Here is a 25076-nt window from a genome sequence, read left to right as displayed (position 1 = left end):
AGCAGGCCATAAGGGGAACAAGTGCAGGATGTGAGACGGGAGGGGTATGGCAGCCAGGCACCACTGACCTAGAAAGAGATGTGTCCGCTCTTGGTGGAAGTATCCAGTGGTAGCAACCTTAATAACCCAAGTTCCTATCACCACCTATGTATAGTCACACATGCTGTTCCCACTGCTCACAACACTGTTCCTTATCTCTGTGAAAAACTTCATCTGCCACAGGGAGCTAGGCTGGGTCCATTCCTCAGCAGACACTGTGTAGAGTTTCCTCATCTTTTAAGCACTTAGAAATTGTCACTAAAGGCATCTTCCTAGAACCAAGAGTGTGTGCTTTTGCCTGTCAATAGGGGGCGCTGGTAAGCATTCAAGGAAATAAAGAGCCACGCTGCCAAACCCATAGGTAACATCTCAGCCTTCTCCCTTACCGCTCCCGGCACTTTTTAGCTATCCACGAGACTCCTTAGTCCTAACAGAAGTTATCCTTGGCCCAAACACCCTGGGACGCACCCCATTTTCTTGAGTGAATGCAGCAGCTCCACGTGCCCTGGCTGCCCTGGTAAGCGCCGCCTTGAAATTTCATCTGCGCACAGAGTCCAGAAAGTTTTCAAACAACTGACTCCTGGTGTTAGGTGGCTCGCACGTCCCACCCCCGTGCCTCCTTATAGCTTGCCTGTCCTGACTCCGAAGTCAGGGACCAGCTGACCCCCTGCTTCATTTCTTTGCTTTAGCACAAATGGTCTCCTCTCTAGTCAGCAAGCATTCCCCGAGAGGCCGCTATGTGTCATCAGATTTTGGCCAACCCACAGACAACAGGTGGAAACACCTGGAAAGATGAAGTCGTCTCCTCACGTGACCTGGAAGAAAAGGCCCGAGCCCGGAAGCGGGTTGGCGACACTCGCCCACAGACGCCACGGCTTCGTTCGCCAGCACCCAACATGGCAGCAGGGCGGGGCCGGGGTGGGGTAAAACGCGCGGCGCGGATTGTGACGCAAGCGCGCAGCGTGCTCGGTGCGCAGGCGCTCTCGGCGGCAACTCGGCGGTTTCCGGTTCCGCCGCCCTCTTTCTCTTCAACGAGGTGGCGGAGCGGTTTGGTTGCGGCGGTCTTGGGGATTCGCGCCAGGTGGGGGTCGGGCGGTAGACTGTGGGGGGCTGCGGGCGTTCGGGTAGCGGAGGAGGTGGCCCGGAACCCGTCCGCGCGGCCCGGGTTCCGCAGGACGGCCGGGTCGGCTCAATTGGGCGCGTGGCGTCGGGGTTCCGAGCGGGACCGGGCCCCGGAATGCGAACCGGCTTTTGGGAGAGGATCCTGTGTGCCCCGCCAGCCCAAGCTGTCCCACAGGGCCTGGGGGCGAGGATGGTCTTCCTGGACAAATCCTTTAATGGAGAACTGGTATGAAGTGTATAGATTTTTTTCCGTGCCATGTTGTGTGCCAGTCGACTTAGAATCATTAAGTTTTCTTCCCCTACGAGGTTTTTTCCTACCTTTTTCTCCTTCCTTCTACCTGCCTTATTTAATATATCCGTAAGGAGAGGGTGGTAGCGCCCACCTTCGAGGGTTTTTTGTCGGGGGTGTTGAGGGATGACGATGGAATTATGTGTAAACAAGTACCTGGCACGTGGTTGGCAGATACTGTTTATAGGTTGAAGCAGACGCAGGAAACGTCGTCTGGCGAGTTTGGCTGTAAACTCGGAAGGAAGCCAGGGTGTTGGGTGTCTGAGCGTGGAGTTGGAGAGAACAGCAAGGCAGGAAAGAGTGTTGGAGGGGTGGCTACTAAAATGGAATTCCCGGGTGCATGGGTGGCTCAGTGGGTTAAGCCGCTGCCTTCGGCTCAGGTCATGATCTCAGGGTCCTGGGATCGAGTCCCGCATCGGGCTCTCTGCTCAGCAGGGAGCCTGCTTCCTCCTCTCTCTCTCTGCCTGCCTCTCTGCCTACTTGTGATCTCTCTCTGTCAAATAAATAAATAAAATCTTAAAAAAAAAAATGGAATTCCCAATCAGGTTGCAGGAAGGGTTGCTTGTGGAGCAGATGTGGCTTACAGAGTGGTAGGGAGGGGAGGGTGGGGAGATCCCATCTTCAGACCAAGACACCAGAAGAAAAGCTATAAAAGCAGAATAGTGTCCCCGCCCGGTACTTCTCATTCCATCATAAAAGTTGACAGAATCTGGGGTGCCTGGATAGCTCAGTGGGTTAAGCCTCTGCCTTTGGCTCAGGTCATGATCTCAGGGTCCTGGGATCGAGCCCCGCATCGGGCTCTCTGCTCAGCAGGGAGTCTGCTTCTCTCCCTCTCTCTCTGCCTGCCTCTCTGCCTACTTGTGATCTCTCTCTGTGTCACATAAATAAATATTTAAAAAAAAGAAAAGTTGATGATCTCATTTGCTCGGCCCAAGAAGCGTAACCACAGCCCTCATTCCCATGAAGCACACTTTGCCACAGGGGCCCTGGGGTAAGGTGGAGGAAGCATGATCCTTGATTTTAGGACAAGTTTGGGCTGCAGGCTTAGAGGGGTGAAGGAAGCAGGCCCTGGGGTGAGCCTGTAGTTGTGCTTGATGCTGGCACAGGGGCTGGTGGGGCCAAGGCTTGCCAGCCTCTGAGCTCAAGCTCCTCACACCTGCAGTTCTCACCCTTCCATTTCTACTTTCTACTCTCCAGCAGACGCAGAGATGCAAATCTTCGTGAAGACCCTGACGGGCAAGACCATCACCCTTGAGGTTGAGCCCAGTGACACCATTGAGAATGTCAAAGCCAAAATCCAAGACAAGGAGGGTGAGTTGGGCTGAGTCCAGAGGCTATCCCGCGGGAGTCCCCAGCCCAGAGGAGCCATTGTCATGTGCAAGATGGGTTGTCTAGACCTGGGCCTTGGCCAGGACTTGACTTGTGTGAGCTTGGGAAGGCAGCTTGTTCTTGTTATCTTAGTTTCCCTATTAACAGATTGTGGGTAATGCCAGAGCATCCCTGTGGATTATGGAGAAGCTGCCAATAAAATGCTTGCCAGAGCCTCAGTAACTGAGCTTTCTTTTCTCCAGGTATCCCCCCTGACCAGCAGCGTCTGATTTTTGCGGGCAAACAGCTGGAAGATGGCCGCACTCTGTCAGATTACAATATCCAGAAAGGTACTAAGGATAGGGTGGCTGGACAGGGCCCAGGAGGTCTAGGACCCAGGATCAAGCTTTGATGGTTTTGTTGGCAACGCTGGGGGGGAGGGGAGAGTGGTGGCTGTCTTAAGGTGAGGATCAGATGAGGCTGATGAATTTTATTTTTATGAAATAGCTTTCATTGGAGGCAAGATCTTAACTCCACTTCATTTTCCAAGTGGCAGTGGTTTCTAATGTTCTTGCCTTTTTTTTTTTCTTTTTTTAAGACTGTTTTGTTTAAAAATGTGGTAAATTGGTATCTGGCTGGCACAGTCTATAAAGCATGGGGCTCTTGATCTCAGGGTTGTGAGTTCAAGCCCCATGTTTGGTGTAAACATTACTTAAAAATAAAATCTTAGGGATGCCTGGGTGGCTCAATCGGTTAAGAGTCTGCCTTCAGGGACGCCTGGGTGGCTCAGTGGGTTAAAGCCTCTGCTTTCGGCTCAGGTCATGGTCCCAGGGTCCTGGGATCGAGCCCCGCATCGGGCACTCTGCTCAGCGGGGAGCCTGCTTTCTCCTCTCTCTCTGCCTGCTTGTGATTTCTGTCTATCAAATAAATAAATAAAATCTTAAAAAAAAAAAGAAAAAGAGTTTGCCTTCAGCTTAGGTCACGATCCCAGGGTCCTGGGATTGAGTCTCCCATTAGGCACCTTGCTCAGTGGGGAGGCTGCTTCTCCTCTGCCTGCCCCTTTTGTTTGGTTGTTTGGTTTTTGAGGGGTAGGTTGTTTGTTTGCTTGTTAAGTTTATTTGGGCACTTGAGTGGCTCAGGAAGGTTAAGCAACCGACTCTTGATGTCAGCTGGGGTCGTGAGCTCAGGGTCCTAGGATCCAGCCCCAAATCAGGCTCAGCAGGGAATCTGCTTGAGGTTCCCTCTCCCTTTTCCTCTGTTCTTTCCCCTGCTCATGCTCTCTCTCTAAAATATTTTTTTTAAGATTATTTGTTAGAGCGCACAAGCAGGCAGAGTGGCAGGCAGAGGCAGAGAAGCAGGCTCCCCAATGATGTGGGACTCGAACCCTGGACTCTGGGATCATGACCCGAGTCCAAGGCAGCTGCTTAACCAACTGAGCCACCCAGGTGTCCCTAAAAAAAATTATTTTTTATTATTTTTTATTTTTAAAGATTTTATTTGTTTATTTGACAGAGATTACAAGTAGACAGAGAGGCAGGCAGAGAGAGAAAGAGGGAAGCAGGCTCCCTGCTGAGCAGAGAGCCCGATGCGGGACTCGATCCCAGGACCCTGGGATCATGACCTGAGCCGAAGGCAGCAGCTTAACCCACTGAGCCACCCAGGCGCCCATATTTTTTAAAGAAAGATTTTATGGCAGGTAATCAGGATTGGAATCAAGTCCAGCATCGGGCTCCTTGCTTGGTGGGAAGTCTGCTCTCTCTGCCTGCTGCTCCCCCTGCTTGTGCTCATATGTCCATGCGCATGCGTGCTATCTCTTTCTCTGACAAACTCTTTTTTTTTTTTTTTTTAAAGATTTTATTTATTAATTTGACAGAGAGAAATCACAAGTAGGCGGAGAGGCAGCCAGAGAGAGAAAGAGAGGGAAGCAGGCTCTCCGCTGAGCAGAGCGCCCGATGCGGGACTCGATCCCAGGACTCTGAGATCATGACCTGAGCCGAAGGCAGCGGCTTAACCCACTGAGCCACCCAGGCGCCCCTCTGACAAACTCTTTAAAAAAAAATAAGTAAATTAAAAAATACATATTTTTATTAGGGGTCACATGCTCTACTGACTAAGTCAGCCAGGCACCCCCTTGATATCCCCCCCCTTTTTTTTAAGATTTTATTTATTTGTCAGAGAGAGAGAGAGAGCATAGGCAGGCACAGTGGCAGACAGAGGCAGAGGGAGAAGCAGGCTCCTTGCAGAGCAAGGGGCTGGATGTGGGACTTGATTCCAAGATGCTGGGATCATGACCTGAGCCTAAGGCAGCTGCTTAACTGATTGAGCCACCCAGGTGTCCCTTGATGTCCCTTTTTTTAGCAACTAGATTTAATTTTGCTCAGCAAAGTGAAAGATCATCTTTGCACCACTTAGAAGTAACCTTGTTTGTCAGGAAACCCCGATGCACACTATAGTTGGCACATGTTAGCCTCAGACTCCCCAAGGGCTAGTGGGAAGCAAGATGGAGGTTCTGTGGGCTGGTTCTTGCCAGTGTGTCCATCTGTGTATAGAATACCCCATCACATTTGAGGAGCTCTGGTCTGGGGGACCCTACTCTACCTGAGGTACTGGGGCCAGGCTCAGTCACTGTCTCTTTTGAACCCGCCTGTAGAGTCCACCCTGCACTTGGTGCTTCGCCTCCGGGGTGGCATCATCGAGCCTTCGCTCCGCCAGCTGGCCCAGAAATACAACTGCGACAAGATGATCTGCCGCAAGTGTGTACCCTGGGGGGAGGGGCGGCCCTGGGAAGGAGGGTGTCGGGTTGGGCTGTGGCCTCACCACTCTCTCGACTTGTGCAGGTGTTACGCTCGCCTGCACCCCCGCGCCGTCAACTGCCGCAAGAAGAAGTGCGGCCACACCAACAACCTGCGCCCCAAAAAGAAGGTCAAATAAGGCTCCTCCACCGGCTCTTTCTTTGCCCGCAAGGCGGCCTCCTGCCCGAGCCCCAAGGTCCTGGGGCCTCAATAAAGTTTCCCTTTCATTGACTGGAGCAGTAACTGGTGTCTGCGTGGCTGGTCTGTCCAAGGGAGAGCTGGTTGAGTCGTGGGTCTCTGCCTTGGGGACTCCCTGCCACTTGATTGTGCATAGCCCTTGAGCGTCCTGTGTCCTTTGGTTCTGGTCATCTCACTTGTATAATGTGCTGTGGTCTCAGCCCTCTGCCACATAGCCTGATGAGCCTGCACATCTGGGTTTTGTCATCTATAAATGGGACTAACCCCCAGCGCAGGCTCTCTAGGGACTGCAGGTGAGCCACATCACTGACTGCGCCCTCCTTAGGCACTTTGATGACGTTCATGCCTGTGCCCTGGAGGTGTGCTGTGGGTAGGTAGACACCCCACCTCGTGTAAGACCTCTGGTCTCTGCTGAACCTGAGGAGCACCTGTGCCCTACCTGATGCCTGTGACATCAGTCTTGGCAGGGTGGGCCTGGGTGTTTCTAAAGTTTGTGCTGATGCTCTTGAGAATCAGGTGAGCTTTGTAGTTCCCGGACTGGCCCTGGTAAGGCCAGCCTTTTATTCATCTCAGGGTGACTTGGACTTGGTGTCAGATGACCACCCAGGGCAGTGATACTGTCGTACTCCTGACACCCGGAGTGCCTGCTGAAGGCTGGTGTCTCAGTTTTTCCACAGGTCTCCCTGTCAGCTGCCCTCTGCCCCCCAGGATAGGCTGCCAACATCTTTCTGGTCTAATCCCACGTTTATCCCTGGAAAAAAGCTTCCCAAAGCTCAGACTACAGAGTGTACCCCCAGCAGAAAGCTCTGAGGCCTGCCTTGCACTTAAAGTGAGACCTTGTTGGCCTTGTACCTACGCCAGACTCTGGGCCTTTGCACAGGCCCTCTTCAGGTCATTTCTGAGGAAGGCACATAGTACCTGCCAAATTTGTTAAGCAGCTGGAATACGGCCTTTTGGGCTCTACAGGATCGGAACCACTTCAAATCCAGTCACAGCCATGTTACCATGGAAGACAAAATGTGACATCTGGGGTTTTGTTTTATTGGAGTGGGGACAGGATGTGAGGGTGACATGAAGTCGATATTGGGGTAAGTGTATACAAGCCGAGGGATGCCCTTGCTTTACATTCGAGGGCAAACACGATGAAAAGATGCTCGCGTTTGACTAGGGAACAAGCAGGAGGATAGGTCAGGCCCAAGACCGCGGTCTTTGCTGCAGGTCTTTAGGTTTCGGTTTCGGCTGGCCACCTGCTTGGGGTCGAAAGACCTCCGGGCCTGCAGGGGGCGCCTGGCGCAATGGAGCGCCCTGGTCCTGGGCGGGGCCGGGGCTGCGCAGTCATGATCACTGCCAAGGCCTCGGTGGACTCCTCTGTCCCGTCGGTGCCCGGTGCTGCGGTGGCTACCGGTGTCCCGGAGCGCGAGGAGCCAGCGTGGCCCTGGGTGAGCCCGGGCTCAAGCAGGAACAGGCGCGGGGTGGGCGGTATAGGCTTGGGGGGACCGGCTTCATGCCCCAGCCATGCCCCCTGCTCCGTAGAAAGATGCCCCGATCCGGACGCTGGTGCAGCGCATCCACCAGTTGCAGGCTGAGCGCGCGCAGGCCTTCCGCCGGCTGGAGGAGTAAGTGCGGGCGCAAGGGCGGGCAGGGGTCGCAGAGTGCAGCCCCCGGCCGGCTCCGGGGATGGCCGTGAGCGGGGGCGGAGCTGGATCCCCCTGCAGCTGCGTTGTCAGAGGTGGGGTGGGATTCGCTGGGGGACCAGATCTCTGCTTTCCCCCTCTGGAACTCAGGGCGCGGTCCCACTGTCCCGTGGACCACTGCGCGTGGCGCCTCTCCCTTCCCCAGGCGCAGGAGTGGGCCCATCTCCGGTTACCCTGCGGGAGTCAGAGAGCGTCCTCCACACTCTGGGGTCCAGGGACACTTGCTGGGGGCTTTCAGGTGGCCAGTGCGAATGCAGGGCCAGGAGAGCCTGAGGGCGTAGCCTCAGGACCCCCACCTGCCGCAGAGGCCACCTCCAGTACCAGCGAAGCGGTCCTCCCTACGACTTCCCGAGCTACCGGAGCACGGTGCACGAGGTGACCCAGGCCTTCGCCGCCGCCTCGCGGGAGGTGCTGGCGGTGGAGGCCGAGCTGGCCGGACCCAGAGGGCAGCCGCTGCTCGCGAGCCACGTGCGCAGCCTACAACAGCTGGAGCAGACGCGCCTGGCCACGGTGAGGCCCCACCCCCAGCCCCGGTCGCCTGCACAGCGCCTGGTCTCTCACGGCCCACTGTGCGCCTCCGGCGCCCCTGACCCCACTTCTTTCTTTCCCACCTCAAAAACTCCACTAAGGTTTCACTTGGGATTCTCTGGCCCTGATCTCTCCAGTCCTTCTCCGGGTCGTTCAAGTTTTGTTTAGTGCCAGGACGTGCCCACTTCATCTCAGCACCCCCTCCCGCAGTCCCCGCGCTTTGCCGGGAGGCCCAGTGCCCTCCCACTCCGCTCCTACCCCTTTGGCAGTCCCCATTGCTTCCGTTCTGGTTCTCAGCCCCCTGAATATTGGAGAGAGTGAATTTCCACGGCACACCCGGCCTTGAGTAACCCTGTATCCCAGCCTAGGTTCTGGGCCTGCCCCTCCGCGGGGGGTTCCAAGGCCCCGCCTACTCTGCCCTTACAGCCAATCCTGGCCGAGACACACTGTTCCCAGACCAAACCCACGTGAGGCCACGCCCACATCGTCTCCAAACTAGGATTTCCAGACCACGCTGCTTTAGGAGACCCCAATCCCAGTCTAGGTGTTCTGCCTACTTCCACCCTGCCGCATCCTGAGTAGACGAACGCCTGCTCCACCCCTGCCCCCAATTCCTGGCTGAGCCTTCTCCGCTTTTCCCATGCCACGCCTTCCTGCGACCACACCCATGGGGCAGCACCCACACACTCTAGGGCCTGCCCACTGGGTCCTCCTCAGCAGCCCCTTTGAATCCCAGACTCCTCCCGTGCAAAGTATCGCCCCTTGAGACTGTGGGTCATAGCTCCCTTTCTGGGCGCTTCTGTGTCTCCCTTCCTGATCTGTGTGGGAGGGCCGGAGGAGGACCTCTGCCAGTTATGATGCCCTCCCTGTTGCCCATACCAGGTGGCTCTGCTGCAGCTGATGGGGGCACCAGAGCTGTCTGAGCAGGAGAACACTCTGGAGATGCGCCAGCTGAAGATGAAGTGAGCACTCCCTCCCAGTGGGCTGGTGGTGGTAGCTTTGCACATGTACCTTTAGGCACCCGTTCCTAGCTAGGGGTGTCCCCGAGCTGGCACAGTCATACTGGCTTGACCCTCTGGACCTGCACGCAGCCCTCAGGGTATGCACATCAGGGCCCTTACCTGGGGGTACCAGACATACGCACACATTGCCCCCAGGACCTGCACCCTGCAATTTCACACCAGACTCACTGTGCATTTCCGGGACACATTTGGGCACCTCACACATGCCAGTCCCACTCCCATGGCTGGACTTAGAGCTTGGACATGGTTGCCCAGGCCCACCAGACACGGGCTGCACATTCCTACCCCCAGCCCTGCTCCAGCACGCACAAGTGCACTCCCACTTGCTATCTGCTCTGTGACACAGCACAACCTTCGGATGGCACCCGCCCAAGATGGCTTTTTCCTCTCTGCCCACTCTCACCCACAGACTACCCCTCCTCCCTGGCATCCAAATGGTTCTCTTGGCCACTGGTGCTGCCTGGAACTTGGGCGGCAGGCAGGAGGGCCCGGGGCTTGTCACAGCCCCCTAGGAGCTGCGCAGTGGCGGCTAATTTGCTCCATCTGGGTTTTATTTATAGTTCCCATCCACTCTTGTAGGGTAATTAAAACCATGGAAGCGATCAGCGAGGTTCTTCAGGACCTTAGATTTGATGCAGAATCTGTTGAGTGATGGAGGCTCCCTAGGGACATGCCGAGGGATACGGAAAATGGGGTGAATGGCACCCAGCCCACCCCTGGACTGTCAGCTGGCTGGGGGTCACACGCCACCGGGTTGCTGACTGCCCTTGAGTTTGCTGTGACTCCCACAATAAAGGACCTTTCATTTTCAGCTGCTCCACTGTCTCTGTGTCCTGGGGTGCTGGGATGGGTGTCACTGGGGAGGAGGCCCCACAAAGCCAGGGATGCCAGGTGAGAAACCCCCCTCCCCCCACTCCCAGTGGAAATGGCATTTTGAATCACACCCTCCAATGAATTTAAAACCAGATCTTTCACATCCTGGAGAGTCTGAAATTCTGGGACCCAAAGACTGCAATGCCATAGGGCCATTAGGATTCCTCATGCTTCCCCTGAACACCACAGCCCCTACCCTGGGCCAGTCCAGCCCGAAACAGCTTCACAATCAGGGCACCTAAATAGCTTGTTTATTTAAAAAGACTTTGGATGGGGTGGGGGGAGCAATGACCCCTCTTCACCCCCAGCCCTGGGAGGGGTTCTGGGCAGCTTAGCCAACCCTCATACACACACCCACTGGAGTTGCACCCAAGAGTGGCCTCACGTGGAGACCAAAGATGTTGTTACCCTCAGAATATCCACCCCAGCTCCTGCCGAGGGTGCTTGGGTGCCCTGAGGCGAGGGTACAGAGTTAGCCCCCAGTCTGGGTGCGGCCCCCAGGTCTCCACGCAGCAGGGAGGGTGGCCCCAGTCCCTAGAGCTTATCTGGCAGGACCTGCAGGCAGAGGGGAAGCCAAGCTAAGCAGGGAGTATAGGAGGGGCCAGTACCACAGAGCAATCGAGGAAGCCCCAGTTCAGGTCCTGGCCCCATCACTTTCAGCTTGGGGACCTCCGGTAGGGTACTGCCCCCTCTCAGGGCCTCAGTTTCCCCCATTTGAGAAGTAGGAAAAATTGTCCCAAGGGGTACCCTGTGGGTAAAACTCTTGGCGCAGAGTGAGCATGCAGTAGGCGCTCATACTGGGGCGAGTATGTTCATTCCTGAGGATTATATTCCACTTTGGACATTTTCGGGGGTCAGATGCTTTTACTAGGTTGAAGGCCACAGGACCAGGCGACCACTGGGTGGTTAGGTAAACGCTGGTTTAGGAGAGGGAGGAAGGGATTCCATCTCAGCAACTCTAAGGCTGGGGGGAGGGGGCACGGCCTGTGGCCACTAGGAGGGGCCCTTGTCTCCCTCCCTGCCCACCCACCCAGTAGGGGTGGGCTCCCCTTACCTCTCGTCGTGCCCCGTCTGCCCGAGGGCAGGATCCCCTCGTCCTGTGCTTGGAAGGAAGGAGGCAGTGTCTGGGGGCTGCGGACCTCCCCCCGCCCCCAATCCGATTCCCTCCCTGCTCCCACCACTCCATCCCTCGCCCGCCGGTCTCTCCTTCCTACCTGGTTGCGGGTCTTGTGTGTCTTCTGCATCCAGGCTCGCCACTGGTCGTAGAGGCGGAAGCTCAGGTTCGAGCAGTAGGCGTGCTTCTTGAGCCAGCCCAGGAACTGCTTGAGCTCGCGCCGCACCGGCCCCGAGCTCGGCTCGCCGCCCCTCGGCTCGCACGCCCCGCCGCCCGGGCCCGGGCGCTCTGACGGGGGAAGCGGTAGCGTCACGGCGTGCCCGCCAGAGGGCGCGCGAGGGCCGGAGAGGGAGGTTCTGCAGCTCCGCGGACGGTGTTTCCCTTGGGCACCTCCCTCCCGGGTGTCTCCGCGGGATCGGGTCCCTCCACCGCCCAGCACAGCAGCCCAGCTGAGCCCAGGAGGAGGTGGGAGGCAGGGGAAGGAGGGGGCACTTCCCCCCACCCCCCGTCTCCTGCAGGAACCTGATTCCCGTGGTCTGAACCAGGTGTGAGTGAAAGGGAGGGGAAGGAGGAGAGGAGCCAGGGCCAGAGGGATGAGACCCCGACCCAGAGCAAGGGACTGAGAAAGGGCGCCACTAGTGGGGAAGAGCTTGAGAGAGAGAAAGAGGTAGAGATGAAAAGATGGATACAAGGTGAGACAGGGAGCTGTGGGGAGGGCCAAAGCAACAGGGGACAGCCAAGGAGACGCAGAGGGACAGAAAAGGGAGAGGTGGAGAGAGGGCTGCAGCAGGCAGAGACAGAGACCATGTGTGTGGGGACACAGAAACCCAAAAAGGCAAAAATACAGAGAGATACAGGGTAAGAGAATGACAGAAGGATGAAGGGAGCGCGGGGGGGGGGCGGTGTGAGCAGGGAGGCAGTCCCCAGGACAGGCCTGAGAGCTCGAGCCAGTGGGGTGGGGAGTGGGCTGGGAGGGCCAGGTGGGAGGCCGGCCTGTCTGTCCAGCTGCCGGCCGCAGCCAGCCCCTAGCAGGCCGGCAGATAAGGACATCGGCCTCACGTCATAAATAACGCCGGGAACCCGCTGACAGGCCCTGGCACGGCCACGGCCCCCACCGCCCCTGCTGGCCTCCCCCGGCCTCCCCAGCCTCTCCAGCGGACGCAGCCGCCTACTGGCTCGCGTGCAAGAATCGCAGGTGCTGGGCACGAGCAGGGGCCAAGGCGCAGGCCCCTCCCAGCCGCGCTAGATCCCGCCCACCCCCAGAACCTGGAGGGGCCCAGGATGAGGGCTGGGGAACTGGCTGTCCCTGGCTTTGGGACCCCCTCTGGGCCTCAGTTTCCCCATCAACCCACAAGCATGGGCCTGGACTTCCAGGAAACTGAATTCAGATCCCTGTGTGGCCCTGGGGGCTTGGCTGAACGTCCTAGGAGCTCAGGGTCCTCACCTGAGAAAAGGGATTCCCTTGGGGTGAAATCATGGGGAAGCAAGAGCTAGGAGGCTCAGTAACTACTACCTGCAAACACTGAGAAGGCGCCCACCGTGAGTGAACTTTTCTTGGGTTGTCTCATTTACCCCTAACAATAGCCTGATGTGGGTATGATTATTATACCCACTTTCCAGATGGAAAAGCTGAGGTCAGATATTTCAATTAATGTATTTCATAACATTTCACAAAGGAGAGAATGGAGGATCATGGGCTTAGAGAAACCCCAGAAGGGAAGGGGTTCAATCAGACCCAGGCTCCTGGTTGTCCCCACTCCCCTGCTTGGATGGAAGGGGAACCCAAGGGGTGCCTGGGTGGCTCATTGGGTTAAGCCTCTGCCTTCGGCTCAGGTCATGATCCCAGGGTCCTGGGATTGAGCCATGTATCGGACTCTCTGCTCAGCAGGGAGCCTGCTTCCCTTCCTCTCTCTCTGCCTGCCTCTCTGCCTACTTGTGATCTGTCAAATAAATAAAACTAAAAAGAAAAAGAAAAAGAAAGAAGGGGAACCCAAGACCCATTAGAGGGAGAGTCGGCAGCCAATCAGCCACAGAGGCAGAGGTCTCAAACCCACCTGCCTTTAGGGGCTAGGGAGGGGATACAGGTGGGTAAAATGGGCCAGGTGGGGAACTGGAAAATGAGACCCTTGAATGAGGAGTGCTGATGGGGGCTGTGGGCACACTCCAGCTGTGTCCTGTTACATTTCCTTGCTTAAAGATGCTATTTTTAGGGATGCCTGGGTATCTCAGTGGTTTAAGAGTCTGCCTTCAGTTGAAGTCATGATCCCAAGGCCCTGGGATAGAGGCCGGCATCGGGCTCCCTGCCCAGGGGGGAGTCTGTTCCTGCCTCTCCCTCTGGCCTCCCCTCCCAATCCGTGATCTCTCTGTCCTTCACTCTCTCTCTCTCAAATAAATAAATAAAATCTTAAAAAAAAAAAAGTTTACATTTTTGAGCACTCTCTACACCGAACATGGAGCTCGAACTCACAACCCCAAGATCAAGAGTCCCATGCTCTTCCGACTGAGCCAGCCAGGTGCACCAACACTTTCTAGATCATTCAATTTTCTAGGAAACCAAGGATATTTGTGTGAAAACTTCCTGGTTTTGAATGTCTGCAAGTTGGTCACTTTTTTTTTCTTTTTCCAAATAACAGGTCAAAGAAAATGGACCTAAGGGCTACCAATTTGAGACCCCTACTCCCTCAGAGGAAACAAAGAAACAGAGGCTTTGGCTGCTTTGGGACGGGTCTCCCGACCACCCAGAGCTATGGGGGTGCTCACCACTACGAGGGGTGGAGGCGGCCGTGGGGTGGCTCCACTCACTCCAGATCCCTGCCTTCTTGGAGCCGTAGATCCCGAAGGGATTGCAACGCACCTGCACGAAGTAGACTGTGCCTGGCTTCAGGCCGGCCAGGCGGCACGAGGTCTGGTTGCTGACATCGTCCACCACCTGGTGGCCATGGCAGGGTCAGAGGCCAGAGGTAGGGGTGGGGGGTAGGGAAGCACGAGGTGGGATGGGGACCAGGGGAGAGGGGGGGTCGATTGTCAGGCACCTTCCAATCCACGCTGTCCTCCACTCGGTAGCGGATTTGGTACTTGGCTTGGAAGAGGAAGTCCTTGAGGGCCGGTGGGGAAACCCAGCGCACACTCAGCTGGTCCTCCAGGCCCCCGACACGGCTCACGTGCACATCGGGTGGGGGATCCGTGGTCACTGTGAGACGGGGCAGGGCAAGGCTTAATCAGCCAGCCGTCCTTGCACATGGCCAGCTCCCACCTGGGTTCAGATCTCAGAGCACATGGCTTGTCGGGGGCACCTGCCTCTGTCCTGCCCTCTACCCCCTCCCTGCTTCCAGCCGGGTGGATTACATTAGATAATATTTGGGAAACACTCAGCACCTAGAAGCATTCAATTAATGTTAGCTGTTATCACCATTATTATCTATGACAGGAGAAATATAATCCTATCTTCGGGGAACTACAGAAAAGCAGCCATCTGCCTGGCTGATGACATTGTTCTTATTATGCCCAGGAGCTCAGGGGTCAGCAGGCTGCCAGACCCCTGGGAAGTTCCTCCTGACCCCCGACGGCCCACCTGCACTTCCAGATCCTTCCTACTTTGCAGAGGTTTTCAATATGACAGCCTTGCTGGTGCAGAGGGGAAACTGAGGCTCAGAACCTGCTCACTGCAGCTTCAGGGCTTGAGGAAGCAAAGCAGGAAGCAGACTGAGGTGGGGGGCGGCTACCAGCCTTCTGGGGATCCTTCTGGGAGCCCGGTGGGCAGCACGGAGGTCTGGCCTCTCCCCCTGAGGCCTTAGTAAGGGTCTGAAAGGGTTAAGGCACAGGCCTGCTTGGGGCTGAGAAACACCCTAATTAGATTAGGCCCAATTCTGCTCGCAGATCATCTGTTTCCTGCCTCCCGCCTGCGCACCCCCCTCCCCAGCTCCAGGCTGAGGCTTCCTGGGGCGCCTCCCCGACCTGGGCGCCCCCTCCCAGTTCCCCCCGGGGCCCCCTCCTGCACACCTGGGCTGCTGAGGGGGAGAGAGCCAGGCCAGGTGTTCTCCACAGAGTGGGGGTATCCTGGCTGCTTCAGGGGACTGGGGACCTATGGGTGGATGCCTTGTTCCTCTCGGCCCCAACCAGCAGGGTCGGGGCTGAAGCTGCAGCCCGGAGCTGAGCTAGGAGAGGGGGTGCAGGATCCCTTGTGGGCCTAGTAGTTGGGGTGGGGGGGCTCACCCACATCCAGGATGTCCAGCGTGAGCACATCGGAGCGGGCTGAGCCCAGCCGGTTGGTGGCCTCTACCCAGATCTCATAGGGGGTAAAGAGAGCCAGGTCCTTGGGGATATGACAGGAATGAGGTCCCACCGTGTGGTACTCCTCACACGTGTTGTCCTGCCCGTACCACCTGCGGGGCAGGAGGGGCTGTGAGGACACTCGGAGGTCCTTTCAGGCTCTCCAGACCTCCCCAGGGCAGCCCCGGAGTGCAGACGGGACACCGGGTTTGGAGACCGTGGGCTTTAGCCAAGACTAGAACACGTGTCCCCCAAGGGCCTCCACCAACCTCAGCTTGTACTTGAGAGAGTAGTTGGTGTGGAGGAAGGTTTCCCCGTGGGCCCCCGGCGTCCAGCGGCATGTCAGGTCCTTCATGTTCTTGGACCAGCAACTGATGTTGAAGGGTTTCTCTGGGGGCACTGGGGAAGGGTGGAGGGTGTGCAGGGGGCTGAGGGTCTGGACCAGCCCTCTATAGGTGGAGAAGTCACTAGCCACCAGCTGGGCCCCCACCTTGGAGTGGAAGGAGGGTGAACAGAGTGGATGTTGGCAGGACAGCCTACCAGGGATCCCTTGGGGACAGGGCGTGGGTGTTCTAGGTCCTCTCTCCACCCCATCTGCGCCACCATGCCCACTGTCAGTAGTGGGCCACAGGGCCCATGGTCCATGCCCCTCTCCAGAGGGAGACGCTGCCCACAAGAGTTACCCCTAGTTATCATGGGGGCCCACTTACAGCCAACATAGAGGCAGGAGCCCGCCAGGATGCTGCCGTCGCGAGCATGGCACACGAGGTTGTCACCAGACTGCTGCCTGGATCCGTTGAGGTTGGCCAGGGCGAGGGCCAGGGTGGACGTGTTGAGCACACGGGAGAGCTCAGGGGCTAGACGGCGTCCATTGAGGGTCCAGTAGAGGCCCTCGGCGGTGGCGCCTGGTGGGTCCCCATGCACTGAGCATGTGGCCTGCAGGGAGGAGCCGATGAGGAGCGTGGGGTCCTGGGGGCTGATGACAGCCATGTCTGGGGTCAGAGAGGAGGGCCTGTCAGGCCTGAGATGGAGTCACTCTGAACCCCCCCCCCGCCCCCACCACCACCATACTAGGACCTCCAGGACCCATGGCAGTTCTGTGTGGGAGCCTTTTCCTGTTGTCTCCCTCCCATTTTACAGATAAGGAGACGGAGGTTCAATTAGGGCACATGACCAGCCCAAGGTTGGCGGCAGAAGCAAGATTCAGCCTTAGAGCTGTGTGATCCCACAGCTCAGGTCCTTCCAAGCTGCTTCTTCACAGACTTGCTCAAGGCTCTGGGAGTGGACACAGAACTCAGGCATAAATGTCCATCCAGATTCAAAGAAATCTAGCTTGGCACATAGTTCTGGCAACTATCACATTCTGCTTTTTTCTTTTCTTTTCATTTTATTTTTGGCAATTAGAAAGCAAAGACTGGTATCCCTAGAACCTCACACATAGTCTTTGGGGGGAAAGATGCTTCGAAGATGGAGTACCGTGACTCATACTAGAATCCTGCTTATTTTATGGATGAAAAAAACTGAGGCTCTGAGAAATCATCTCTTGCCCAGAGTCACTCAGGAAAGGGCACACAATTTAATCCCTGATTTGGTGGTCTCCAGAATTCTGCTCTGTGCTGTTGCCGGAACTGAAGAAGGCTGAGGCAAACTCTAGGCTCCCAGCCCCTATCCAAAGGGACTTGGCATTGTTGTTCTTTCCTTCAACTCATTTTTCATAATCTGCAAAATGGGAACAAAAACCCTCATGATCCCTAGGGCCATTGTGAAGATGAGATGGAAAGCGACTTCCTAAACAGGATTGTGTATGGACTGGGTGCTGGGCACGAGGCTCTTAGGGATGCCAAGTCTTCCCCTTCTGGAGGTTAGAACCTAGGAGGAGTCTGTTTTTATCCAAGGAGAAGTCAAGGTCCAGATAAGGGCAAGGGCTTTCACAGATACAAGTGCAAGACCCTGCTACCTCTCTCTGAGCCTCAATCTCCCCATCTGGGAATTCGGCATCACATTATCGACTACATGTTTGAGAGGAGGGAAAATGTCTTAAGGACAACCCTGTGGGACCATTAAGCCAGGCTGACCTGGGTTCAAGTGCCCCCAGTTCACTGGAGACAGCTTGGCCCATTCGTTTTATTTCTTTGAGCCTCTGGGAAGGGGCCTCTCCCTCCACCAAGAGCAGCTGTGAGGACTTATTCACTCACTTGTTCATTCATTCATTCATTCATTCATGCATCCATGCATGGAGCACCTACAGTTTGCCTGGAGCTGGGGGCACAATGGTGACCAAGATACTCAAATTTCCTGCCCTTATAGGCCTTGAATCCAAGGGATCAACAGGAGAAAGAACAAATAAATATCTAAGAATAAATAAGGAAGAAAGTGAAGTACATATTAGTGGTGGCAGCTCAATGGCCCAGGAGGCCTATGTGGGGAGGCATTAGAGCTGAGACCTGAATAAAGTGAAAGAAATCACCATGAAAATGTCTAGGAGAGAGTGACCAGGTGGTGGGAGCAGCAAGTGCAAAGGTCCTGGGGCAGGAGTGGTGGGGAGTGAAGTCTAGGAGGTCAGTAGTGCCAGATCTGGTGGGGAGGGGTTATTCCAGGGTTCTGCGCAGGGGATGATTTACATTTTAAAAGGATCCCCAGGCTGCTGTAAAAAGGGACTGGAGGTGGGGGGAGCAGCAGTGACAGCAGGAGGTAGCCCAGCTTCTCTGAGATGACAGCCAAGGAGAGGGTCATCCTGGCCCCTTGGGAGGCACTCTGAGTGCTAGCGGCTGCCCTGTGCTGGCCCTCACAGCCCCAGATGGGCGAGATGGGGTCCACGCCGTTCTCCGGCCGGCCCTCACAATTTTCCGGGGCAAACTTGGCTTGAGGGCCATTTCTCGCTGGAGCCTGGGATCACAGTTGCGTTTGGGGCTTGGCCCAGGGCTCGCCGGAGGTCTCAGCGTCCGTGCGAAGGAGCCGACTGAGCGGGCCAGAGTCGAGGAGGCGGGGGCGGCCGGGGGCGGGGGCCAGGGGGCCGCCCCGGAGGTCCCAGGCAGCCAGCCGCCCGCTAATTCGGAATTCCTTCGGCATGAACTCGGGCGTGCCAGCGTCTCTGCCCTGGCCCACCCACCGCTTCCTGCCTGGGCCCCCCCAGCAGGGTGGGAGGCACGGCCGGGCCTGCCTGGACCCCAGGCCCACTCTCAACCCTTTGGGGGTAGGTCACGCCCCTCCTGCCCCCCACCCGCCAGCAGGGTCTAGCCAGGAAGGGGCTCTCTGGGGGGTCTTGGCTGGGGGGCACTGCCCCTCTGCCACACCCGCCTGGCCTGGGCTGGCGAGCATTGCCAGCCAGCAGCTGCAGCTGCCCTCCTGGGGCTGGGCGGGGGGGGGGGCGGGGGGTGTACAGGGCGGGAGGGCAAGGCCAGGCGGGCCTGGACAGGCCAGTCCCCCCCCAACCCCAGGTTCCACCAGAAAAGGTCAGAGGGAGGACTTCTCCTGGGACGTTGGTGCCAATCCCAGCTGGAGCACCTGAGCCACTGGATTCCCCTATCCTGTTCTCAGTTTCCTCCTCCATAAAATGGGAGGAAAATAAGTTCTACCTGTTGGGGAGATTAATGAGATGAGATGGCGATGTCCAGGACCCAGCACATTGCAGGACCTAGGAACTATTAAGGTCACAGCCCCTCCCAGCTCTGGGGTCCCAGCTGGCTCCCAACTCCCTTCAGGCCTCCCCAAACAATGGGCCAAGGCACCCAGGCGAAGCAGCTGGGAACAGCCCACTAAGGTTGTGGGGGCCCTTGCCTGGTTTGGGGGGCCTCCTAGAAGGCTCCCCAAAGCAGATCCCTGAGCTACGCTTTTGGACAGCCCCCCCAACCCCCTTGCTCCCTGCCTCCCTGCTTTTCACACAGAGCTGGGGCCTTTAAAAGTTTTTTCCTTCTCCCTTCCCAATCTGGAGCCACTGCCGTTATTAAAAAGGAACACCATGTGTTTTAAAAGGGAAAAGTGTGAGATTCTCTGCAAGCAAGGCAGGAGGGTGGCCTCCATCCCGGGGTCCCGACAGGGGTCCCATCTCCTGTCCCGCTGGTACCTGCAGATACTTTACGACCCACCCGCCTATTGGTCAGGTGCTAAGACACACCGTAAGTAGAAACATATTGCTGAGGTGTGAGAATCTTTTATTTAATTTCTTCCCCCTTAAAGGAAAAAACACACACAACAGTCCCCCCCAACCTCCACCACCTTTGCCTGCCGCTCCAGGAGCTGGAAAACAAAGCCGGCCACGCAGAGTAGCCTTTACAGGCGCTGCTCACTGCCTAACGGAGCTGCCAGGAACCCCAGGATGGCCTGGGGCATCCCCTCACCTGCCCAGGCGCCTGGGGTGTGCTGGGCTTTCAGCAAGTGCCCCCAGGAGGTGCCCAGACCCTGTCCTTTCTAAAGACGCACCACAGGAAGCTTGCAAACAGCTCTGTGCAGGGTGGGATGGCCTGGGGAGCAGTGTGTGCTGGCCCGAGTGGACATGAGCGCCTGGATCGGTGCGTGGAGTGGTTGTGAACGTCTAGGGCAAGCTGTGCCTGCGTGTATACCCCTGTGTTGCCTCCCCCCGCGGAATGTATGTGACCACGAATGTGTGTGTGTCAGGGATGGAATGTGTGTGTGCGCGCCCCGATGGTGTGCGAATGTGCATCTGGGATGCAGTGTGCGCTCATCTGAGGGCGAGGGTGACGGGCCACAAGCCAGTGTGTCTTTGTGTGTCTCTGGGTGTGTCCCAGAGAGGGTCTGGATGTAGAAACGGTGTCCTGGAGGGGGTGTACTTTGGGTGGGGGGACAGAGAGTGCCGCGGGCCAGGAGCTCCTGACAGGCCAGTGGTCTCGGCCTGAGAGGCTGTGGGTTCCCGGTCCCCCTCCCTCCAACCAAGGCTGGGCCCGCGGTGCCCCGACTCGCTGGCTCCTGCTCCCTCTCACTCTCACCCACTCGCTCACAAAGATTTCTCTCGCTGGAGGCTCTCAGCCACGCGCAGCCGGGCCAGGAAAGGTCCCGAGCCCGCCGGTCGCTGGGACTCCCCGGACCCCCGCGCGCGGGGTCCCGCCAGGGGAGGGCGGCGGCGCCGGCCCGCGGAGAGGCGCGTCCCCGGGGACCCCGGGCCGCGCGCCAGGCGGCCAGAGCGGCCCCCCTCCCGCCGCCCCGCCTTCCTCGCGGGGCTCATCCCTCCACTGGTGGGGGGGCCCGCCCAGGGCCAGCACCCAACGCGCCTACCGCGTGCGCCCCTGCCCGGGAGCGGTGCCCCTCGGTCTCTACGGCTCCAAGTCCGCGGGAGCTGTTGCGTGCACCCGCCGGGTCCCGGAGTTCAGAAAGTCCCAGGCCGCGGCCCCCCGACCCCCCGGGTCAGGGCCGGGTATCCCCGGCCGGGCGGCCCAGGTAAGAAGGCCTAGGGCGCGGAAGCCGGACCCTCGGGACGGGGGACTGCGGCACCGTGCGCCCCGCAGGTGAGGGCGCCCCGAGGGCCGCGCCGGGGGCGCCTTCCTTTGTTCCCGGGCCGTCCAGGTGGCGCCCGCGCCCCCTCCCCCCGCAGCTGCCCCCGGGGCGCACGCTCTCGGCCCAGGCGGGAAGAAGGGAACAGGACGCCGGGTACTCACGGGCTCCTGATCCGGCTCTCGGCGCCCCGAGGACGCAGAGTAGCAGTAGGGGCAGCAGCAGCGGCGGCCGCCGCGCGGATTGGGCGGCGGGGCCCGAGCGGCCGGCGGGCATGGGGCCGGCGCTGCCGGGGGCGCGCGGCAGGAGGCGGCGGGCGGCGGCTGCGGCGGCGCGGGGTGCGGGGCTGGAGGCTGGCGCGGGAGGGCGCGGGCTGGGCAGCCCGCACGTCGCTGGGCGCGGGCGCGGAGGCCGGAGCAAGTCTGAGCAGCCGAATTGACAAGGCGCTAATGCGCCGCTGGCCCCGCCCGGCCCCGCCCCCGGCCCGGCCCGGCCCCGGGGGGGCGGCGGGCCCCGCACCGGCCTCCCCGCCGCCCGCCCGCCCGCGGGCACCGCGCGCCCCACCCGTCCGGCCTCCGCCCCGCCGCGCACCGCGCGCGCCCTGTCCCGCGGCCCGGAAGCCCCCACTCAGCCCCTGCCAGCCTGAGAACTCTCTTTCCAACCCAGCCAGCTCCAGACTCCCCACCCCCAATCTGAGACCAGGCGCCCCCAATCCCGTTTCCATACCCCTGCCCACTTCCCTGCACCCTGCTTTCAGCCCTGTGCCCCTTAAGTGTCTCCTGCGGCCCCCAGCCTTGGCCCGCTCCTCCCCCCATCCTGTCTCTGCCCCCACCCCAGCTTTTGGCCCCGCCCCCCTGAGTGGTCCCTGAGCCCCGCCTGCTCCCATTTCCAATCCCCCTTCTTTCCCAGGGGCCTGAGAGTCGCACACCCCCAGCCCCACGCCCTGGACGCGCGGGTCCCACCGCTCTCTCGGCCCAGCGCCCCCCGCCTCCCATTTCATCCCGCCTCTCTTCGGTGATCTGCGCGCAGCCTCGGTCCCAGGCTTTGCTGGAGGGAAGACTGAGAAAAAGCTGGAAGGCAACGGAGTCCCGGGCCCTCGCCCGGGCTCAGCTGTCCCATTCACGCAGGACAGGGCTGAGTTTCCTCGGAGGGCTCCCGGGGACCTTAGGAGAGAGCTCCCGCGTGGATAGACGGGGAGAAATGGGTCTCGGTGGGAGCGGGGACCGGGGTTTGCCCAGGTCCCGCCAGTGGGATGGGAAGGATTCCCAGGAGAGCCGTAAGGAACCCCCCCGACTCAGTGACACCCCTCCCCACAGAAACATCAGTTCAGCGGCCCGCGGGTGGGGTGCGCCACGCAGTGAGTAATCGCTCGGGCGGCCGCCGCCCGCCGGCTCCAGGTAACGCCGGCTGCCGGGAGCGACGCATAGTCTATCTTCCTTTTTTTTTTTCCCCCCTCCCTGCGCCGGGATCCTTCTCCGTGTTATTATTCTTGGCCACTGCTTGGGTTTCGGGACCCCTCCTGGCCCAAGCGCCTCACCCCCCACCGCCTTCCTCTCGGTCAGCACCCGATACGGCGCCCAAGATAGAAGGGCTCCCGGCCTTCAGGGTACCGGGTGCTTGAGACGAGATTTATTTCCAGGGACGCCTCCAGCCCGGAGGTCTGAGTCTCAGCCCTGCCCCCAGCGGTGTGCCCAGAGAGAGGAAGGGCTCTAATTCCCCCTTACAGAGGGGTTCCCTTAGAGGCCTAGACCCTCTCTCCATATCCCTAACCAGCCAATGGGGTAAAAGTGTCTGAGGATGATGACTCAGGAGCCCCCACCTTGTTTGGTCAAGGCTACCCTCCCCCCTTCTTACTTGGATCCCCAGCTCAGACCCCAGACTGTCAGAAAAAAAGAGGATTGGAGGACAGGAGGCTCTGCACACACTGGGGACTCTGCACACCCACAATCTGGATTCTTAATGGGTTTTATGAGAGGGAGACTAAAGCCCTGGAGTGATACACTGCCCTTCACAGATGCAACCAGGCCTCTCAGCCTCAGTTTTCTGCTCTGTACAATGGGCAGCTCACAGCCAACCTAAGGTCTTCTGTGAGAAGATGCAATGCTGGGGCACCTGGGTGGCTCAGTGGGTTAAAGCCTCTGCCTTCAGCTCAGGTCATGATCCCAGGGTCCTGAGATCAAGCCCCGCATCGGGTTCTCTGTTCAGCAGGGAGCCTGCTTACCTTCCTCTCTCTCTGCCTGCCTCTCTGCCTACTTGTGATCTCTATCAAATAAATAAATAAATATCTTTTTTAAAAAAAAGATGCAGTCCTACAGAAGGTGTCACATTCTAAGCCCTTGGCACAGCTCCCAGCACTGGGGGGCATGTTCTCCTGGAGCAGTGGTGGTCCCCAGGCCTCGGTTTGTCACCTCTGAAAAATGGGGCCATAGCTCCATCTGCCAGGTGATGCAGAGGGTTAAGAGGCAGTGGCAGTTCTTAACTAGAATTGCCTTTCCAGGATACGCACACCCCTCCCCCACAACCACTGCCCTGCGAAGTTTGACTCTCTCCCCAAGGACTTCAGGCTTCTTCTGGAGGGAAATCTTGATGTTTTTCCCCCAATCTCTGCTCCTCCCCCAGTCACCCCCGGGTTTTGGGGAAAAAGCTCCCCCATCCACCCAGGTGCTCAGGCCAGAGACCTGGAGGCGTGCGTGACAACTCTCTCCTTCGCTCATCCCCCACGTCCAATCCATCAGCAAATCCTGTTGGCTCTGATTCCAAAACACATCCCCATTCTGAGATTCTGACCCCTTCTCTCCACCCTGTCCAGGTCCAGGCCCCACCATCTCCCTCTGGGATGGTGCCCGGACTCCTCCTGGGCGTCCCCGGTGACCCTCCTGACCTTCCTTGTCTGCACGACAGGAAGAGGAAGCTTTTAAAAGAAGCAAAGCAGGTCTTCTCTGCCCGGCCACCCTATCCGCCCCGCCTCTCCTTTCCTCTCCTCCATTCTCCCTTTCCCTTTCCTCTCCCTCACTTCGCTCCAGCCACTGCAGCGCTGTTTCCCCAAACACACCAGGCTTGTTGCTATCACAGGGGCTTTGCAGATTTGCTGTTCCCTCTGCAGGGATGCGCTTCCCCAAAATCTCCTCCCCGCCCTGCTTAGGACCTTCTCTTCCATCAGGTCACGGGTCAAGTGTCACCTCAGAGGGCCCCCCCCCCCATCCTTTCCAGGCACCCTTCATCCCCTTCTCCTTTTAAAATTGTCTTCGTAACACAGTTCTTTGAACATTGTCTTTCAACACTGTCATTCTCTTGAGACTTTTTTTCTTTAGACTGTGACTGCCCTGAGACCCATTAGGACCTCATGCTGGGCCCAGTGAGGGGCTCAATGAATAGTTGCAAAAAAATGGAAGGATGGAGAATTCTCGGTTCTTCCAAGTGGCAAGAAAACTCAGTCCCAGTGAATCGTGCTGCCTGGGGTCCCAGTGAGGCCCACGCCCCCTGACTTGCTCTGTGACCCAAGCTGGTAGCCATCCCTCTCTAGTCCTTACCCACAGAACAGTAAGGATCGTTTGCCCAGCTCTGCCCTGGAGCAGGTAGGTACTCTCTCCCCTGGGTAACCTTCACTTCATACCTTTGACTTTAAGGAAAGAGATTTGACCCCCAGGTGCTTGCTTCCCTATCCACGGTTCTCCCAGAGGTTTAACCCCTTCCTTCCCAGTCCTACTGCCTTTTGCGCTGGAAGGGGAGCCTGCATTGACGGAACTTCTGGCAAATATTGACCCAAGTCCTTGAAGGTGGCTGGGAATGTACAGATGGAGAGAGGGCCCCACCTAGGATGGAGAAGGGCTCCTCCTTAGTCCACACACTCTGCATCTAAGGATTAAGTTGAGGGCGAGCCTCTGGCCCTAGCTCCCTGTGTAACTGAAGGGCATTGAAGGGACCCTGGGGAGAAGGCAGCACCTTCAGTGGCCCATAGGAACCCAGAGCCCATGGGAGGGGGTAGAGCACAGCACCGCCTCTCCCATGCTGATACCTCTATGCTCAGGGTTTCTCAGTTTGGGATTAGCTGCCCGTGCTCCAGGCCTGTGTTCCCAGGAAGCGGGGCCAGTCAGGGTCCAGACCTGGACATGGGTTTGGGACAGCAGAACTTAGGTTCAGGACCTGGGTGCAGGAGAAGGTGGGGCTTCATTATTTCTACCCGGGAGCTTTAGCCTGGGTAACTGGGATGCCTAGGTTCAAAGCTTTGTGCACTGAACTTGAAAAATTCAGACCCCATAGGCAGTGGAGCTAGGGCCTCAGGAATGCCGCCTAGGTCTAGGTCAGGGCCCCTGCGCACCCGCCACGGAGGCCTGAGTTCCCTGACCCTCGGCTTCCTGGAGAACCTCAGACGTCTGGGTTCTA

At 58.2% G+C, this 25076-nt stretch overlaps 3 protein-coding genes across 9 annotated transcripts; 2 read left to right on the top strand and 1 right to left on the bottom strand.

Moving 5' to 3' along the window:
- Window positions 1-984: 984 nt before the first annotated feature.
- UBA52 (ubiquitin A-52 residue ribosomal protein fusion product 1) lies at window positions 985-5793 on the top strand. 3 transcript variants are annotated; one of them, XM_013060631.2, is made up of 5 exons: window positions 985-1120; window positions 2651-2761; window positions 3022-3108; window positions 5409-5511; window positions 5596-5793. In XM_013060631.2, the coding sequence occupies exons 2-5, from the start codon at window positions 2659-2661 to the stop codon at window positions 5687-5689; spliced, it is 387 nt and encodes a 128-aa protein (XP_012916085.1). In that variant the 5' UTR covers window positions 985-1120; window positions 2651-2658; the 3' UTR covers window positions 5690-5793. The 3 variants fall into 3 exon arrangements, with proteins under 3 accessions (XP_012916085.1, XP_004760993.1, XP_012916086.1); XM_004760936.3 differs by having other exon boundaries at window positions 989-1120; window positions 2648-2761; XM_013060632.2 differs by lacking the exon at window positions 985-1120 and adding an exon at window positions 1238-1387 and having other exon boundaries at window positions 2648-2761.
- Window positions 5794-7036: 1243 nt separating this feature from the next.
- REX1BD (required for excision 1-B domain containing) lies at window positions 7037-9803 on the top strand. The gene is made up of 5 exons (XM_004760937.3): window positions 7037-7187; window positions 7282-7364; window positions 7748-7952; window positions 8853-8932; window positions 9572-9803. The coding sequence occupies exons 1-5, from the start codon at window positions 7044-7046 to the stop codon at window positions 9642-9644; spliced, it is 585 nt and encodes a 194-aa protein (XP_004760994.1). The 5' UTR covers window positions 7037-7043; the 3' UTR covers window positions 9645-9803.
- On the bottom strand, window positions 7480-21115 carry CRLF1 (cytokine receptor like factor 1). 5 transcript variants are annotated; one of them, XM_045081437.1, is made up of 9 exons: window positions 20858-21115; window positions 15959-16240; window positions 15518-15647; window positions 15192-15361; window positions 14012-14169; window positions 13740-13908; window positions 11080-11267; window positions 10920-10962; window positions 7480-7616 (listed from the first exon to the last, which is right to left on the bottom strand). In XM_045081437.1, the coding sequence occupies exons 1-9, from the start codon at window positions 20967-20969 to the stop codon at window positions 7612-7614; spliced, it is 1257 nt and encodes a 418-aa protein (XP_044937372.1). In that variant the 5' UTR covers window positions 20970-21115; the 3' UTR covers window positions 7480-7611. The 5 variants fall into 5 exon arrangements, with proteins under 5 accessions (XP_044937372.1, XP_044937354.1, XP_044937361.1 ...); XM_045081419.1 differs by lacking the exon at window positions 7480-7616 and adding an exon at window positions 10100-10420 and having other exon boundaries at window positions 10920-10967; XM_045081426.1 differs by lacking the exon at window positions 7480-7616 and adding an exon at window positions 10100-10420.
- Window positions 21116-25076: the final 3961 nt, after the last annotated feature.

This window comes from Mustela putorius, unplaced genomic scaffold (assembly GCF_011764305.1).
Source record: "Mustela putorius furo isolate JIRA1106 unplaced genomic scaffold, ASM1176430v1.1 tig00000095_pilon_pilon_pilon, whole genome shotgun sequence".
Taxonomy (NCBI): Eukaryota; Metazoa; Chordata; class Mammalia; order Carnivora; family Mustelidae; genus Mustela; species Mustela putorius.
This window is presented reverse-complemented; position numbering and strand designations above follow the sequence as displayed.